General features: G+C 35.3%; 1 protein-coding gene across 1 annotated transcript in view; it reads right to left on the reverse strand.

Moving 5' to 3' along the window:
- MNAT1 (MNAT1 component of CDK activating kinase) overlaps positions 1 to 17,380 on the reverse strand; it is a 194,441-nt gene extending 177,061 nt beyond the window's left edge. Inside the window, exon 1 of the mRNA XM_045566155.1 lies at positions 17,168 to 17,380. Coding sequence (XP_045422111.1) covers positions 17,168 to 17,256 — 89 coding nt within the window. The 5' untranslated portion in view covers positions 17,257 to 17,380. The remainder of the gene's footprint in view (positions 1 to 17,167) is intronic.
- Positions 17,381 to 19,925: the final 2,545 nt, after the last annotated feature.

Genomic DNA, 19,925 nt, shown 5'->3' on the forward strand with positions numbered 1-19,925 from the left:
AAAAAAAAAAAAACATGTTTTTTAAATTAGCTGGGTGTGGGGTCACACACCTGTAGTCCAAGCTACTCCAGAGGCTGAGGCAGGAAGATTGCTTGAGCCCAGGAGTTTAATGCTGCAGTGAGCTATGATTGAGCCACTGCACTCCAGCCTGGGTGACAGAGCAAGACTCCATCTCTAAAAAACAAAACAAAACAAACAAACAAAATAATAATAAAATAAAATAAAGTCAGCCCTAAGCAATTCAAAAGACAAAAGGAAACTGGAAATTTTTTGTAATGCATATGACAAAGTACTAACTTCCTTAATGTCCAAACATTATTACAAATCAATAATAAAAAGACAAGCAACCCTATAGAAAAAATAAGCAAGGAACATGAATAGGGCATTTATAGAAAAGAAATATACATAATAAACACACTAAAAGTATTTAAACAAACTCATAAAAAATGTAAATCAAACTATAAAATAGCATTAGATATCCAACATATATGCCAAAACTAAAAACATAAATATCTATGCATAGTAAAGGTAAAGTACTCAATTACTGCTAGTGGGAATATACTAACACAGTAACTGAAAAAGAAATTTGGGCATTCCAGTTCCGCTATGGCAGTTTAAGCCCACTATAGCCTATTTCTCCTGTTCATTACAACTAAAACTCTGGACAAAATACAGACAACAACTATCTGAGAACACTGAAAAGTAAACAAAAGCAGTCTATGAAGAAAAATAAAATATTTTTGGTTTTTAAAAAAATCAAAGAGAGGCAACCACATAAGAGTAAGTTTGACACTTCTTTTTTTCCTTTTCCCTTGCAGCTGTGCCCCAGTGGTGGTCCCAGTCAGAAAGATATGGCAAAGCAGTGGCACAAGTGACTAAAACTGCAATTTAAAAAAAAAAAGGCTTTTCTAAACAGATGAACTACGAAAGGGAGCCCTTGAGGACCAGAGAATACGGAAAGAATTTTGGAAAGAAAAGAGCTAAAAAAGGGGATTCCCTAAATCTATATATAAACAAACTCAAACAAGTCTTGGGCTCCCCCCTGAGTTATAGCGTAGATGGTAAAATCATCACACAAAAACTTTAAAGCAGCTTATATTTTCTAACGAACAGAATGTGGCAGAAATGACAGGATACTTCTGGGATTAGATTTTAAAAAGGCAGTGGCTTCCATCTTGGGGACCTAGAGGAAGCCAGATGCCACATAGGGAGGGAGCTCTGTACACAGTAAACATGAAAGGTCTTCTCAGGTCTGCCAACAACTCATACAAGTTTGAAAGATCATCCTTCCCCAGCAGAACCTAGAGATGACTGCAACAACAGACGGACAAAACGGCACCTTTGAAAAACCTACAATTAACATCAGACTAAATGGTGAAAGACTGAATTTCATCCCTCACAAGACCAAGAATAAGGCAAGAATGTCCATTTTCACTACTTTTATTCAGCATTATTCTAGATATTCTAGCACTGTAATAAGACTAAATAGATAAATAAATAAAAATTGGAATAGAAGTAAAACTGCCCTATTTGCAGATGATATGATTGTTTACATAAAACATCCAAGGGAGTCTACAAAACTATTAGAATGAATGAATTAGCAAAATTGCAAGATATAAGTTAATACTTAAAAATAAATTGAGCCAGATGTGATAGCTCACTGCTGTAATCCTAGCACTTCGGGAGGCCAATGTACGAGTATTGCTTGAGGTCAGGAGTTCGAAAACAGCCTGAGCAACAACCTGTCTCTACAAAAAATAGAAAAATTAGCCAGGCATGGTGACTTGTACCCATAGTCCCAGCTACTCGGAAGGCTGAGGCAGGAAGATCGCTTGAGCCCAGGAGCTTGAGGTTGTTGTGAGCTATGATGATGCCACTACACCCTAGCCCAGGTGACAAAGTGAGATCCTGTCTCAAAAAAAAAAAAAAACTAACTAAATAAATAAATACAACAATTGGGGATACGGTGTAAGTCCATAGAATATAATCAAGAAGTACAGGTTCAATTTCTGGTTCTACCTTTTGGTAGGGAAAAAAAATTTGGTATTTGGAGACACATATAACTGTCCTCTGTGAGGTATTTATTAATCAACCCACTTTGGCCACATATTTTCAATAATTTCTAATTTGTTACATACTAACTTCTGGATATACTATAGTTTCTAATTCCAAATCATATAAATGCAAAATACATAAAGCAAACAAAAGATACAATATATTTCGCAAGGAGAAATTACAAGCACTAAACTTATACTAGCTGTGATAATTTATTGACACCATTCCTACGATAAAGTGTATGTTCTTGCATTTAGTTGCAGCACATTACATAGATCGCTCTTTGCAATTAACCTTCAAAAGGAGTTAAATATTAATGAGCATTCCAGATACAATTATGAGAAATAAAACATTCATAATCTGAATAATGGAGAAAGAAACATCTATTGCAACATATAACATTTGAGATGTCAGAAATATATTTAAACTACCTTAACAGTAAGAATTTTTTGTCTTTAATTTTGTTTATCAGCCTCAACTTAAAGAAACTCACTACCTTTGCTAGCAATTAATTGGGTATAGAGCAAATATGGATAAAGAATTTGTGGGCCGGGCGCGGTGGCTCACGCCTGTAATCCTAGCCCTCTGGGAGGCCGAGGCAGGTGGATCGTTCGAGGTCAGGAGTTCGAGACCAGCCTGAGCAAGACCCCATCTCTACTAAAAATGGAGATAAATTATCTGGACAACTAAAAATATATATAGAAAAAATTAGCCGGGCATAGTGGCGCACGCCTGTAGTCCCAGCTACTCGGGAGGCTGAGGCAGTAGGATTGCTTAAGCCCAGGAGTCTGAGGTTGCTGTGAGCTAGGCTGATGCCACGGCACTCACTCTAGCCCAGGCAACAAAGTGACACTCTGTCTCAAAAAAAAAAAAAAAAAAAAAAGAATTTGTATCTGCCAACACCATATATTAAAAATAATTTTTAAGATATCAATTAGGTATTCATTTAATGGCAATATTAGCACTTTTAGAAATAATACTTGGCTCAGCAAACCCGATTCATTAAAAAAAATCACACATTATATATAATATTTAATTGCTCATTTGTATGTGTGAGCACACATACACAAGAATCAAAAGTTAAAAATTAAAATAACTCCTCTGTAAAAGTATTATGTACAGCCAGGTGAAGTGGCTCACGCCTGTAATCCTAGCACTCTGGGAGGCCAAGGCAGGAGGATCGTGAGGATTGTGAGATCCTGAGGTCTGGAGTTTGAGACCAGCCTGAGCAAGAGAGAGACCCAGACTCTACTAAAAATAGAAAAAATTAGCTGGGCATGGTGGTGCATGCCTGTAACCCCAGCTACTCAGGAGGCTGAGGCAGGAGGATCTCTTGAGCCCAGGAATTGGAGTTTGCAGTGAGGTAGGATGATGCCACTGCATACTAGCCCAGGAGACAGAGTGAGACTCTGTCTCAAAACAAAAAAAAAGTATTATGTACAATTTTTTGTTTTGTCAAAAATGTTTATTATCCTATACCATCTTTTCAATAAAACAAAATAGACATCTTTAAAACAAAACTATCCTACAACTAAAAATAAAATGCAAATGTTATATAAATGCAAGAATATGTTAGAAATGCAATATGTTATAAAATGCAAAATTATATTTCTAATGCCAAATACCATAGACATAGACCTTTAAGTGATCCTCATACATGCTCCAATAGACCTCAAAAATATAGCATCTGGCATGTCACACTTCACCAATCCTATCACTTTTGAAAGCTTTTTCCCTCATATCTTCTATTGTAAATCCACTCTAGATCAGTAGCAAGAAATAAGGTCAAATAAAACACATATTTTGGTAACATTTTCTGAAACAGTACCAAAATATGATGCTTTGTTTGTTTAGAAACAAGTTAGTTACTGCCAGAAAATAAACACTGTAGAATTATTTATGAAGATATTACACTTAACATTGGTAGATTTCAAGACATTTATATTTTAATGAAATGAACTATTTCTAAGTAAATCAGAGTTAGTGCTAGATGCAGTTTGCTTCAGTTTACCTGAAATTAGCATAGCAGGCTCATTAAATATATATAAATCAATGATGCAGAGGCACTGCACCATATTGATGGAGTTCTCATTAATTTTCAATGATATAGCCACTTTCATATTTGTGTTCTAAAAAAGAAATTGAGTGAGGTACACAATCATTTGTCTTCATCTCAAAATTCTGTTTTTTACCTGTTCCAACTTAGCAAATAAAAGGAAAACCTAACCCTCCAAAACATTTCTCATGAAGTCTGTTAAATTTTACATTTTCTTGCCTTTTTGTAGAGAATACATATATTTGCTTGTGCAAGTATCTAATGCATATTTCTTGATATACAACATAAAAAGTATCAAAAATTAAAAATACTATAAAATGACTTATCCTGCAAATCATTTCATTGCATAAACAATACAATTCATTTAGGCTTCCTAATTGGCATTGATTATATCTCAAAAACCAAATTATATGACATGGTTCATATATCATCAATAAAAACAAAGATGGGGCAAAATACAGGATTGGCCAAAAAATCATTATTGAACGTTTAAAGTATTGTTTTTTATTTTAAACTAGCATCCTGGAAACTAAAGTATTAAGAGAAAATTGTTCTAAGTAGATCAAAGTGATTTTGATAATGCTATAGTATTTTCATTTTATGCATAAAATGGGTTTGGGTTGCAATGTGGTTACATGACATTAGTAAAAATTTTATTTAGCACACATGTGATCAAAATTTAATTGAATAATTTCTAACTTGGATTTACACAACAAGAGGAGATAGGAGCTAGCCAGTTGGGCTATGCAACCACATATCCTTTTTTGGGCTTCAGTTTCACCCCCCCCACACCCCCCGTTAAAAAACAGGGGGCGTGGGTGCAGAATACAACTAGAAAGATGATTGCTAAGTTCCTTCCAATTTGAAATTAACTGAGTCTGCCAATCCTATCAATCCTTTTAATAAAACAAATTGTACTTTGTAGCCTATACTCTTACACAAGCTTCCATCCTATGCCTGAGAGCCAAATCAGACAACACATTCTACTTTCCTAAAAGGATTTTAGAGGCTGATTTGGACAAAATCATTTACGGAGTTGGAACCACCCAAACATTTTTGTTCCCTTGATGCTAAACTTGCAAAACCTTTATCAGTTTAACATGTACCCACCAAAATAAATTGCTTCCCCAAAGGCCCTTTTCCTAAATCAGCAGAACAGCTACAATTAGGTTCTAGGATTTCAGGTTTTTCTTTCTTTAATAAATATTACTTTTTTTAAACACATGGCTTATTTAACAAAGAGCAAAAAGCCCATTTCATATCTTAATTACAAAGAATATTTTTATAACTCTAAACTTTCCTTTTCTTCCATGTAAAAAAAAAAAAAGAGAAAAAGTGATTTCCTTCTAACAATTCAGAAGAGCTAACACACTATGTAACTAATGAGACAGAAACCCCATTTGCCACTCTCACTGTTGTATCCCTGGCAATATTTTCAAAATTACTTGAGCACAAAATTCACTTAGATAGCTAGCATAAAATACAAGTCTTTCCTTGGAAAGATCTACATGGTAGGGCCCAAAAATTTATATTTTAAAGAAGCACCCCAGATGATTCTTAATATAAGGCAAGTTTGGGAATCAATGGCCTGCAACATTTATTGAGTATATGAGAAAGACTGCAAACATATTTATTAGTAAACATCAACAACTAATAAATTACTGTTATCTTACATTTTTCTTCAAAAATAGGCTTAACATATTTGAAACCAGAAGAAAATCACTAAAATCTCTAGGTTTAATTTTCATTCAATTATTCTATTTGCTGTCTCAAGGACTAGTTGCTAAGTAAAAAGGAAGTTACCAAAAAAAGATTCCTGAAACTTAACCTAAAAAACTATATTTTTTGCATTTAAAATACTAAAAATAACTCTGTATAGTTGATTACCAAGTAACTTTACTCTTAAATTTACTTGAACTGCATCTAATCTAATCCTCATAGTAACACTATGAAGTAAACTCATTGTACAGATGAGAAAACAAAGGCTTAACAAGAATGACTAAATTTCCCTAAATCACACAGCTAATAATAAGTAGCAAACCTAGGATTCAAACTCAGACAATCAGACTATATCATTACATATTTGTTAGACATACATTTTATGCCCACAGCACAAAAAGAGCAATGAGAAAAATTAATTTGTTTCTATTTATACTTTTATGCCAAAAGGAAACTAATATGCTATTGTTTGGGGTTCTTACAGAATAAAATAATTTGCATGTCAACAAATAAGCTTGAACATCTACTAGATAGCTTCAATTTATCTGTTTCAATTTTGGAGTACAAATTTGAGAGTAAAACTTCCAGGGAAAGAGTGTCCATGAAGCCAAAGATCCTATGAAAATTTTTGATACTTGCAGGTAGAACTTCATAAAAGGCTTCCTCCAAAACAGAAAACTGTATATAGTTTATGTGCCACATAAGAATGTTTTGGTCAAAGACGATCACATGTACAGCGTAGTCCCATAAGGTTATAATGGGGCTGAAAAATTAAGTCCTAGCCATCTTAATGTCATAGTATTACTCATATGTTTGTGGTGACGCTGGTGTAAACAAACCTACTGTGCTGCCAGTCATATAAAACTATAGCATATACAATTATGCACAGTACATAATACTTGATAATGATAATAAACGACTACATTACTGGTTTATATATTCACTATACTATACTTTTTTTCTTGTTTTACAATGTATTCCTTCTACTAATAAAAAAGTTAAGTTAACCATAAAACAACCTCAGGCAGGTCCTTCAGGAGGTATTCCAGAAGAAGGCATTGTTATCATGGGAGACATGACAGCTCCATGCCTGTTATTGCCCCTGAAGACCTTCCAGTGGGAAAAGAAATGGAGGTGAAAGACAGTGATATGGATGATCCTGACCCGTGTAGGCCTAGGCTAAGGTTTGTTTGTATCTTAGTTTTTAACAAAAAGGTTCAAAAAGTAAAAAATAAAATATTTTTAAAATAGAAAATGAAAATAAATAATACTTATATAATAAGAATATAAAAAAAGAAAATATTTTTGTATAGCTGTATAATGTGTTTGTTTTAAGCTAAGTGTTATTACAAACAGTTAAAACATTTTTTAAAAATTTAAGTTTATAAAGTAAAAAAGTTACATAAGCTAAGGTTAAGTTATTATTGATAAAAAATCTTTTTATAAGTGTACTATAGCGTAAATGCAGTGTTTATAAAGTCTACAGTAGTGTAAAGCAGTGTCCTACGCCTTCACATTCACTCACCACTCACTCACTGCCTCAGCCAGAGCAACCTCAGTCCTGCAAGCTCCATGTGTGGTAAGTTCCCTATACAGGTGTACCATTTTTTATCCTTTATACTGTATTTTACTGTGCCTTTTATATGTTTAGATACACAAATACCATTGTGTTACAATTGCCTACAGTATTCAACACAGTAACATGCTGTACAGGCTTGTAGCCTAGGAACAAGAACAATACCATCTATGTTTGCATAAGTACACTTGAGGTTCACACAACAATGAAATCACCTAACGACACATTTCTCAGAACTTATCCCCATCATTAAGCAACACATTTTATATATATATGTGTACACATACATATATATAAAATGAATCTTAAAAAAGGATTCCCAGTGTACACTTACGGAAGAATAGAGTGAAGATAGAGCTATATATACACCTACAAAAAGAAATACTACAAATAACATAATTACTAAATATTGTATAAACATAGTTTTAAAGGACTATAACATTAAGTTATGCTCAATAAGGAACTGAAATAAGAATATTAGCACACACTGCATCTTAAAGACTAAAGTATACTAATAGTCATTTTTAGTCAAACCAAACAATATATATTACAGCCATAAAAACCAGTCCATGATAAAAAAATATTCTGTATAAAGTGATCAGCACCCTCCCTCATATTGGAAAAGAAAAATTACAGCTAATAAAAATAATTGAAATTTTAATATCTTATGAAAGAGTTTTATTAATGATGTAAGGTCAAAGAAAAGACTAAAGCTACTGATTACAATGATTTTCTAATTAACTATTAAGTTAAATTACCCAAATTTTAAGAGCTTGATGGGGGCTGGAAATTATTTATTCTAAACAAATGAACAAATAAAAGTTATATGGCTGGCCTAAAACTGGCCAGTCTATGGCAAAACTAGAACCTAGGTCTTCTAACTCATGATTCAGTGTTCTTTCTACTACTCAATCTGTATCTGGATTATTAAAATACATGGGACACCAACTCTTACATATGAGGTGAAAGCAAAAAAACCACAAACCTAGGTGGTAGAGCCTATTATACACCTAGGGCTAGGCTATATTGTGTAGCCTATAGATCGTAAAATCTTTTTTTTTTTTTTTGAGACAGAGTCTCACTCTGTTGCCTGGGCTAGAGTGCCATGGTGTCAGCCTAGCTCACAGCAACCTCAAACTCCTGGGCTCAAGCAATCCTTCTGCCTCAGCCTCCCGAGTAGCCGGGACTACAGGCATGCGCCACCATGCTCGGCTAATTTTTTTTTCTATGTATTTTTAATTGGCCAGATAATTTCTTTCTATTTTTAGTAGAGACAGGGTCTCGCTCTTGCTCAGGCTGGTCTCGAACTCCTGAGCTCAAACAATCCGCCCGCCTCGGCCTCCCAGAGTGCTAGGATTACAGGCGTGAGCCACTGCGCCCGGCCTAGATCATAAAATCTTGAGATTTTCATTGTAATTATCATTCAGAAGATATGAGATGTCAATTCTCTAAAGCTGTTCTGAGCAGTTCTGCTAATCAACTTAAAACACTCCAATTAAAGTAAGCAGAAGTACAACAGAAAAGAAATGTTAAAGGGACACAAGCAATTTTGAGGTAAAGAAAATAAACATGAACACATAGAACTGAGAAAATCTGGAAGATTATAGGACAAAGTAAATGGCTTACCAATAGTAAGGCCAGCTTTTCCTAACAAATATGATGGAGTAACTGATGCTAGACTAGTCTTCCCACCATAAGCAACAATAAGACAAACAAAATGTTTAAGATAATTGTTTACATTCATTAGACAATAGAAGGACAAGATATCCCTGAGAAATGGGAAACTCACAAAGTGAGCCCTACAATGCCCTCAGCTTTCTACCTGGGAACAATTGCCATAACCATGGCCCAGCAAGCAAGAGTTTAGGAAGGGCACAGAGGTTGTCGAAGCTCAATACGTAGAAGTAATAGTTCAGGGCAGTTGATGTGGCTGAAATCTGCAAGGCAGAGAGGCTAGAAGACACGTGGTGTTTCCCCATAAATCCTTGGCCAAGGAATAGGCTGCACATGTGTAGGGTAAAACCAATTAAGGCTTAAAAGAGAGTGACTAAGAGAAGAATAGATACTAGAAGTTAAGGAGTACTGGGTATCTTTGGAGTTCCTACCAACCAGAGCAAGGAAACCACATTAACACCTTATTAACACCTCAGACATCCAGTTGAGATACCAAAAATGCCTCAACTAAGCCTAAGAACCACATCCTAGAATAAAACATTCTAGACTCACCCTAACAAAGACTAAAATCAAACCCCACAGGTTTTTCAAGAGATTAAAAGTTTGTTGGTTGAGTTACACTAAAGTAAGGAAACACAATGGGTTCTCCACAGATCCATTCTAGCAAAGACTAAAACCAAGCCTACACAAGTTCAAGGTAATCAGCCAGTACTTTGAACTACCTACAAGAATTTTTAAAAATCAACACTTTTCACAAAAAGATAAAATCCAGGATCTCTATAATGTACCACCTACAATTAAAAAGTACTAAATATAAAAAAAAAATTTAAATTAAATAAAACAGAGAAATATGACCCATGGTCTAAAAAAAACAGTCAATAGAAAGTAACCCTGAAATAGCCAAGATGTTGAATCTAGCAGACAGAAACCTTAAGATTACCTATTACAAATATTTTAAAGGAATAGATGTAAAATATGTTCAAAGAATTAAAGGAAAATATATTAAAAAAACTAAAGGAAAATATGATCTGCATGATTGTACAGATAGGAAATCTCATCAGAGAAATGAAAACTATTTAAAAAACCAAAATGGAAACTCTAGAAAAAGTACAATACAAATGGAAAATCTACTGAATAGGCTTAACAGAAGATTGGAAATGGCAGATAGGAGTGAGTAAATTTGAAGACAGGTCAATGGAAAGTATACAATCAAAAAAATAGGGAGAAAAAAATATATGAGTAAAGTTAACTTCTCAACGGAAACAACAGAGGCCAGAAAACAATGATATGGTATTTTTCAAGTGGTGAAAGAAATGTGAACTAATAATTCTATACTGAGCAAAAATATCTTGCAAATAGTAGAGTAAAAATACTTTTGGATAAACAAAATCTGTGTGAATTCTTCACCAACAGACCTACACTACAAGAAACGCTAAAGAATGTTCTTCAGGCAGAAGGAAATCAATACAACTATAAAATCAGATCCAAAGTAAGGAAGGGCACCAAATATAGTAAATAAGTAGGTAAACATAAAAGACAATAATATTTCACCATATCATACCCACTAGAATGGCTATAATCAAAAGATAGTTAATAACAAGTGTCATCAACTGTGTAGAGAAACTAGAACCTCCATTCACTGCTGGGGGAAATGTAAAATCATGCAGCCACTTTGGAAAACAGTCTGACAGTTCCTCAAATAGTTAAACACAGAGTTACCATATGATCCAAAAATTCTACTCTTAAGTGTATACCTGAAAGAAACAAAAACATTTGTCCATACAAAAACTTGTACACTAATGTTCACAGCAGCATTATTCACAATAGCCAAAAAGTAGAAACAACCCAAATGCTCTTTAACTGATGAATGGACAAATAAAATGTGGTATATCCACACAATGGAATAGTAATCAGCAATAAAAACAAATGAAGGGCTAGGTGCAGTGGCTCATGCCTGTAATCCTAGCACTTTGGGAGGCCTAGGTGGGAGGACTGCTTGAAGCCAGGAATTTGAGATCAGGCTGAGCAACATGGTGAGACCCCATCTCTACAAAAAAACCAGACAAATTAGCTGGGCATAGTGGCATGTGGCACACACGTCTGTAGTCCCAACTATACAGAAGGCTGAAGGAGGATCGCTGGAGCCCAGGAGGTTGCAGTGAGTTATGCTGATGCCACTGTACTCTGGCCCAGGTGACAGAACAAGACACCTGTCTCAAAAAAAAAACAAACTACATATCCTTAAAGACAACTAAATGTTTAAAGCAAAAATAACAACATTGATCATATATAGAAGTAAAAGTATATAATACCTAGAGAAACCACTAAAATCATAATAAAAATAATAAAGAGATATTTGCTGATAGGCCAATACTTAAATATATCTAATTAATTCAAAATAAAGCAGGAAAGGAGCAAGAAAAGAACAAAAAACAGAAGAGATAAATGGACTTAAACCCAATATCAATAATTAGATATAAGTAGACAAACACACCAATTAAAAGGCAGAGATTGACAGACTAGATAAATGCCAAGACCCAACTATGTGCAGTCTACCAGAGATAAGAGACACATTGGTTGAAAGTAAAAGGATGGAAAAAGACATACTGTCAAACAGTAAGCATAAGAAAGCTGACAGTGCCATACTAATATGAGACAGAAACTTCAGGACAAAGAATATCACAGAAGACAAAGATGTTGTAAAGTCATTCACAACAATAAAAGGAGAAATTCATCAGGATGGCATAATAATTCCTAAATATATATGTAACAAGAGGGCTTCAAAATACATAAAGTGTGACCAAAAACTAAAGAGAGAAATTGCCAAATCCACAATCATAGTTGGAATAATTGATAAAATGAGTAGATAAATCATTACAGATATAGAAGATCTGAGTAACACTATCTTAACCAAGTTGACCTAATTGACATTTATAATTTTATAATACACTATACCCAACAGCTACAGAATACACATTCTTTTCAAACTTAACACTGATTATTCACAAAAACAGGTTATATGCTGGACCATAAATAAGTTTAAAAAAAATTTTAAGAGATTGAAATTTTATAGCATATACTCTCTTACCACAACAGAATAAAATTATAAATTAATAATAATATATCTAATAAGTCCCCTTTTCTAAATCTGCCACCTAAAATGAGTGTCTTTTCCTAATTTTTCTCCCCAGAGGAGGTGCTGTGTCCCGATCTGCACAAAGGTATAAAATAAGACCAGTATATTCGTTAAAAGGAATGAGTTAATACCACTTATTAATTGTTCTTACAATTAATAAATTCAACCTGAATCATATAAAATTTCTAAATATAACTAACAATTTAGAGGAAATATAGAGAACAGAGGGACATGTATAACAATATCACAGATATGCAAAAAGCAAAATTCAGACTCTTCAGGATAACTCTTCAGAATAAACTAGTAACAACACTAAAGGAGAGAGAAAGAAATGGAAGAGACAAGAGAAGAAAGAAATAGAGAAAGATCTTAAGTAAATATGGCAAAATATGGGCTTTCACATCAGGATGGTAAGTATATGGTTTTGCTTACCTAGTACTTTGTGTCTTGTGTATGTTTAAAATGAAAAAAGTAGATTTGGTAAAATCAGATGCATCTAAAAGTTCCAGAGATTGGTTTTGCCAAGAATGGCTGGGATAGGAATTAAATTATTAAAGACTATGGTTAAATGAGAATTAGACATAACTGATTCTATCTAATTCAATATGCCTTCAGAATTATATAGAAGGCACATTTGTTGAAATAGGTGTCCTGGTAAAGAAACAAATTACCCTTTTTTGTAACTGAGACAAAGTTCATCCTTGAATTGAAAAAAGAAAAAAAAAACATGAAATCAAATCTTCTATGTGCATGCAATCAATTCATTTGTGTACTTGCTGAACTGAATTGATACATAAGGGAATATGCTTCCTCAATTGCTAGCAGCTAAGTAAGAAAGGTCTTTTCATGATGTTTCCCCTCTTTATTTTCTCTTTCTGCTCCCATATTTTTTCCTATAATGTTCCTAATTAATCTTTCCGTAATCCTATACTTCATATCTTTTATGAAGCACTACTCCTACTCACTTTATCACTTGCCTCCTGAAATGTCTTTGCTACTTGAGGACACAAACAAAAAATAAGTTAACAAAATCCTGTGAAAGCCAACTTTCAAGAAGGCCCAGTGATCCCTGTCTCATGGTATTCACACCCTTGTGTGTAAATAACCTCCCATACTGTAACAGTAAAATACACCAGAAGTGATGGTATATGGCCTCTGTCATTGGGTTTTAAAAAGCTCTGCAGTTTCCGGCTCATTCCCTCCCTCCCTCCCTCCCTCTTCCCTTCCCTTCCCTCATCATGTCACTAGTTCTGGGAGAAAATATATATATCATAAGAAGCCCTGTGGAGGAGTTCATGGAAAGGAACTGAAGCTTCTTGACAAGAGCTACATAAGTGACTATGGAAACAGATACTCCAAGCCCAGGCAAGTCTAGACTGCAATCCTAGCCAACAGTTTGACTGCAGCTTCATGAGACTCTGAGCCAGAATCATTCAGCCAATCTACTCTGAGATTCCTAACCCTCAGAAACTGTATAATAAACGTTTGTTGTTTTAAGCTACTAATTTTGGAGTTTATTCATTACACAGTAATAGATAACAAATAAAAATAGTAATGCTAAATAACAATACCTGTTCCTCCAGACCAGCAAGTATATTATTAAAATGTCTAAATTCAATCCTATGAAATACATGTTACACAAACAATTCAACATACTACCAAATCAAAATACTTTCTCATTAAGATCCATGTTTTTATCTATAAGAATGAAAGACTTAAAAAAATAATAATAGTCAATATCAACAAAGATGTGTGGCAATAGGTATTCCCATACAGTTGTTGGAAACATAATTGATACTATCTTCTTTTCTTTTTGAGATGGAGTCTCAACTCCTGGACTCAAGCAATCCTCCTGCCTCACCTTCCTAAGTAGCTGGGATTACAGACACACACCACTTTGCCCAGCTTAATACAATCTTTTTTGAAAACAGCTGGGCAATGTTTATCAAATTTAAAAGGTACAAACTCCAACACAACAATTCCACTACTAGACATTTACCCAGTGATTTACCTGCTATATCCTATGATATACTTGCATAAGTGCTCAAAGATGTATATGTGTGTGTGTGTGTGTGTAAATACACACACACACACACACACATATAAATGGATGTTTACTCTAGTGAAAAACTAGAAACCTAAATATTAATCAAAAAAATTTGGGCCAGGCATGGTGGCTCATGCCTGTAATCCTAGCACTCTGGGAGGCTGAGGCAGGACGATTGCTTGGGGTCAGGAGTTCAAGACCAGCCTGGACAACATAACAAGACCCTGTCTCTACCAAAAACAGAAAAAATTAGCAAAGCATGGTGGTACATGCCTATAGTCCCCAGCTACTTGGGAGGCTGAGGTCGGAGGATCACTTGAGCCCAGGAGTTTGAAGTTACAGTGAGCTATGATCATACAACTGCACTCCAACCTGGGTGACAGAGTGAGACCTTGTCTCTGAAATAAATAAATAACAAATAAAATTCTTTAAAAAAAATTTTACTAAATCAATTGAATTATAATTGAACAATAGACTACTATCCAAATGTTAAAAATAAAGAGGAAGACACATGAATATTCATTTAGGAAAGATATCCAAGATATACAAAAGAAAAAAACAAAAATATATATATATGATCCTGTTTATGCTGGGGGAAGAAAAGGTTTTCTACCCAAATACATCCACATTTGTGTATGCACGGAAAATATCTGAAAAGATACAGAAACAACCTAAAAGTTGTTACCTTTCAGGAGGGCAATGAACCAGAAAAATGTTTACATTTCATGTAATATTTTACATTGCTTTCATTATTGTTTACATAATTTTAATTTTTTTAATGAATTACAAAAAAAATCAGTGAGCTTTCTCCTATATTCATTGATACAGAGGAGAATTTTAGCCTAGCTTAAGGTACTTTTAAAGGATGATTGATTAGAGAACATGCTAAAGAGTTGACATTATGAAAATTACAATAAAGTCATTATAATTAAAGCTGTATTTTCACATTTTATAGTGTATTGAATTCATTTAAAGATACTTATTATTGTGCAAGTCTCCCATAGCAGGCCAAATAAATCCTGTTTTAATTTCATTTCTGCTTATCTCCCATAATATACACAAATAATAACTGATAGCCAATACATATTGAATATGCAACAGAAACTCTACTAAATAACTCTAAATATTTTACATATATTATTTAATCCTCAGACTGTGACATACGCAGCACTATGTTCTATATTATAAAGATAAGAAGAATCACTAACAAAAAAATTAGTCATTTGCCCACAGCTACAGAGTCTGTAAGAGTAAAGAATTTTATATCAGACAGCCTTTATTCACTTTGTTCACATTTCAAGTCAAAAAAGGACTATAAAGTGGGGTCTGAATCTAACGGGTTAGCAGATTAACCAAAATAAATACAACACCAGAATGAAGTAGACAATTCTTAATTCTTAGTCGTAAAAAAAAAAAGGACTGAGGATACAATAAGAGCAATTCTCAATTAAATATTTTATAATCATTTAATAAAAAAATGCCATTTACATTACTGAAATCCTATAATCTTCCCTGATTGGCTAATTTCTGCTAGGCCAGAAAATTCCATTTAGCATCCTTCCAGTAAATTACATTTAGTATCTTTCAAAAAACCAAACTCTCTTTCCTTTAGCACCAACTGTAACAAACCTGATGAAGGAAAATGGAGAGAAATTGAACAAAATCTCTCTAAAAACCTAACAGCCAACCTACAATGTTTGCCTTGCTTCCCTTTTCTATGTATTCTATTTGACTACTTTTACCTTACTTCTTATCTTAAACCATTCAGTCACAATCTCCTATACTTCCTTTGCTGAATAAAGCAAAGGAAAATAAAGATTAGAAAAAGGGACCAATTACGTAAATTAACAAATCTATTATAATAATTGTTATAACTACAGGTAATCATGCAATTATGATTACCTAAAGACCTCTACCACAGTGTAGATTATCCTTTTTTTTAAACTCTAAAAACCCCAGAGAAACTATAGGACTGTAGTTTGTCCTCACCATTATATGGCACCTTTCATCCAAGCTTTATACAACCATCTTTACTAAACAACATCTGACCATAAAATCTAGCAAGAAACACTTTGACCAATTCCTACACTTATTCTTTAAAATACACAATCTCAATCTCCCTTCTTCCACCCCCAAAATTGGCGTTCTATAGTAAGAATTCCTAGATTCCAATTCTAGTAAGGCCCACTTAATAAGGGGCCTTCAGCAGTCTCGATTTTCTTCTCTGTGAAATGGAAATGAGACCAGTAACCACTTCATGGGGCTGTTATAAAAATAAAGTGAGATAATTCATGATAAGGCGGTCAGAACAGTACCTGATACAAAATGTGTGCTTAATAAATGCCAGCCATTACTATATCTCCATGATTAACTGCCTAGAGTCCAGGTTTTCCTCATTTTAGTGATGAGAGTCTAACCGAATTCCATCAGGACAAGAGGGCCTACACACGAGGTTTTCAAATTAACTCATACAACAAAGAGCAGCAGCATACACTCGTAGTGATTTTAGGTTTTCGTAGCACTTTCGCTCTTTTTCAATAAAAACATTTCGTATAAAACTAAAGAAACACTCCAATCTCCCATGCTTTTGACCAGCAATATGTCTGTACTCCAGTTGACAACACAGAGCCTAGAAATACAATCGGTATTTTCACTGGCTATGGAGAGGGAACCTGACAGGCTGCTGGGTACTCACTGGTAACCCGCAGTTCAAAGCAGGCCGGAGCTTCTCAGGGCTTGCGGCTACAGTCCACGTAAAGTCACAACGCTTCCTTTTCACATTTTACTCCCCAGTGTTGAAATTAACGATGCCCTTTAATCCTCCCAGCCTAAGCCGAACATCTCCCGGCTCTCTTCCCACCCTGAGCGTCTCTCCCCCCAGGAATCCACTGCTGCCCGACTCACAGAGTGTGGCCGCACACGTTCACCATCAGCTTCAAGGAGGGGTTTCGATATTTGGTGGTCTTACACCTGGGGCAGCCTTGATCATCCATGGCGCCTTCTCTCCTGCCAACTCTGCCCGAACTCCTGCTTCAGCCACAGCTACCTACCACAAGCCCCATTAGACCGGACGCCAAGCAGGTTTCTACCGACAGGCACTTGGCAGGGACGGTCCCTCGCGAAAGAACACCGGCTAGGGGCGAGGCACTGCAGCACAAACGTTCCGGTAGCAAGTTCTCGTGTCCTGCAGCTGTAGCTCGGGTTTAGCTTTCTGTAAAGCAGCTCAATACCTTGGATTTGACCAGGGCGGGGTAGGGGGCGGTGCGATGAGGGGGGACGCCTTTTAAAACAGCAAATTATCTCTACGCACCTAGTTAGGAAGAAAAAAAATCCATCTTTTTCTGTCTGGAAACATTCCCATGATTTCAAAGGTTTGTTCCTGGTGTATATATTCGAATAATTCAGACTAGTAATTTCTTCTGGACAATTTGATGGCCTGTACTTTATACTTCTTCTTTATACTTGCATAGTCATATAAGCTCAAAAAATAATACGCATTTGCAGATAAAAAGTTTGAAAAAGTTATCTACCCCCCATCAAAGACATTTATTTCCCAAAATACCTAGGAAAAAATCATACCAAGAATACATACACATAATTTTATTCCAATAATTCCAAGATCTGAGACCCTTAATGTCTTTGGAAATTGTAAGCCGTGTTCACTGCATTTTTCAAGAAGGCAAATTGAAGTCTCTGAACAGCTCTATTAGATCATAAACCCCACCTACAACCCCCCCTCCTCAGACCAAGACCGCATGCCAAGCAGGTTCCTACCGACAGACATTTGGCAGGGATGTCCCTTCACGAAAGATCACCACTGTAAGAGACACGTCTTATTCAGCTCCAAAATAAGGATTTGTTGATACATAATGAATAAGAAAAGTAAATGAAGAATTACTGAATTACCATCAAATAATAGTGTAATGTGAAAACTTTTAATGCCAAGCATTTTCCTGTAGTCACCTTCATCTGACCCAAACTCCATCAGAAGTGAACATGCAGCCAAGGTTTTTCAGATTAACTCATACAATGAATACGAGCTGTATACACTCATAGTAATTTTAACTCTTCATGGCACTTTTGCTCTTTTCAATAAACACATAAAAAGGAACATTCCAACTCCCACTTTTTTAACAGTGAACCCAGAAGGCAGCTCATAGCTGGGAAATACAGTTAGGATTTCCATGGGTTATGGAGGGGGAACCTGCCAAACACCTGGATACCACATCCAGGAACCAGAAGACAAAAGCAATCCATGGCAGCACAGGGCTTTATATTAATATAGAGAAGGATTCACCTAATAAATAAACCACATCATCTCCTTGATCATAATACTGTTCATTAGCAGGAGTTAACCAAATATAAGTTTAATAAAATAGGCAACACCAAATGCTATTTGGTTTGACCTGAAGGCTAACTATGCTGCTATTATCTTATTGAAAGACCATATCCAAACCAGTTACATGATTCAGAGTAAGTCTCTCCAAGAATAAAGGCAACTTTAGGATCTTTATATTTTAACAGAGCAGAAAATGTTTGGTGAAAGAATGAATATGGTCATGAGCAAATAAAAAATTTGGCCAATACTACAAATTGACAAGTCATCTGTTTGGTTGGCATTATTGTTTATTACCACTAGGACAGTTTTAATTATGTCTTTGAATAGGAGATCCCTAGTATGTTGTGAAGTGAATTGCTTTTCCTTTCTCCCAAACCTTAAGATCAAAGCAAAGAAAGCATTAAAGATTGTGGGAGGAGATACTGCTACAAGCTTTATTCTTTTCCCAGGTGGGAAACTACTAACAGCAAAGTATGGTAGCAACAGCTGACTGGAAACTCTATCAGGTAAGCTTTACTCATGGAGCTAAAGGCAGTAAAAAGAAATATAGTGCTTATAGATTTGGTCTCTGGCACCAAGAGAGCTGGATTAAAGTCCTGGCTTCACCACTTACTACTTATATGACCTCGAGCCTCAGTTTTCCCAATTATAAATTCAAGATAATACTTGTAAGGCAGGTCAAGGTGGCTCACACCTATAATCCTAGCACTATGGAAGGCCAGCACTGGAGGATCGCTTGAGGTCAGGAGTTTGAGACCAGCCTAGACAACATAGTGAGACCCAGTATCTGCAACAAATAAAAAAATTAGCTCAGTGTCATGGTGTGTGCCAGCAGTCCCAGCTGCTCATGAGGCTGAGATGGTAGGATTGCTGGAGCCCAGGAGTTCAAGGCTGCAGTAAACAATGATCCACCACTGCATGCCAGCCTGGGTGACAGAGCAAGACCCCGACTCAAAAAAATAAAGTGCTTAATACAGTACCTACCTAAATAACTGCTGCCCATTATTAATAGTACTATTAGTATTAGTAGCAATAATATTATCAAAAAGAGGCAGTGTAATGTACTAGGAAGAGCTTGACTTTCTTTCTTTTTTTTTTTAAAGAGGTAGAGTCTCACTCTGTTGCCCAGGCTGGAGTGCAGAGGCTGATCATAGCTCATTGCAGCCTCAAATTCCTGGGCTTAGGTGATCTTCCTGCTTCAGCCTCTGGAGCAGCTAGGACTACAGCACCCACCACCATACACAGCTAATTTTTTTATTTTTTGTAGAGACAGGGTCTCACTATGTTGTACAGGCTGGTGTCAAACTCCTAGCCTCAAGCAAT

This window comes from Lemur catta, chromosome 1, assembly GCF_020740605.2.
Source record: "Lemur catta isolate mLemCat1 chromosome 1, mLemCat1.pri, whole genome shotgun sequence".
In the NCBI taxonomy this organism is placed as follows: domain Eukaryota; kingdom Metazoa; phylum Chordata; class Mammalia; order Primates; family Lemuridae; genus Lemur; species Lemur catta.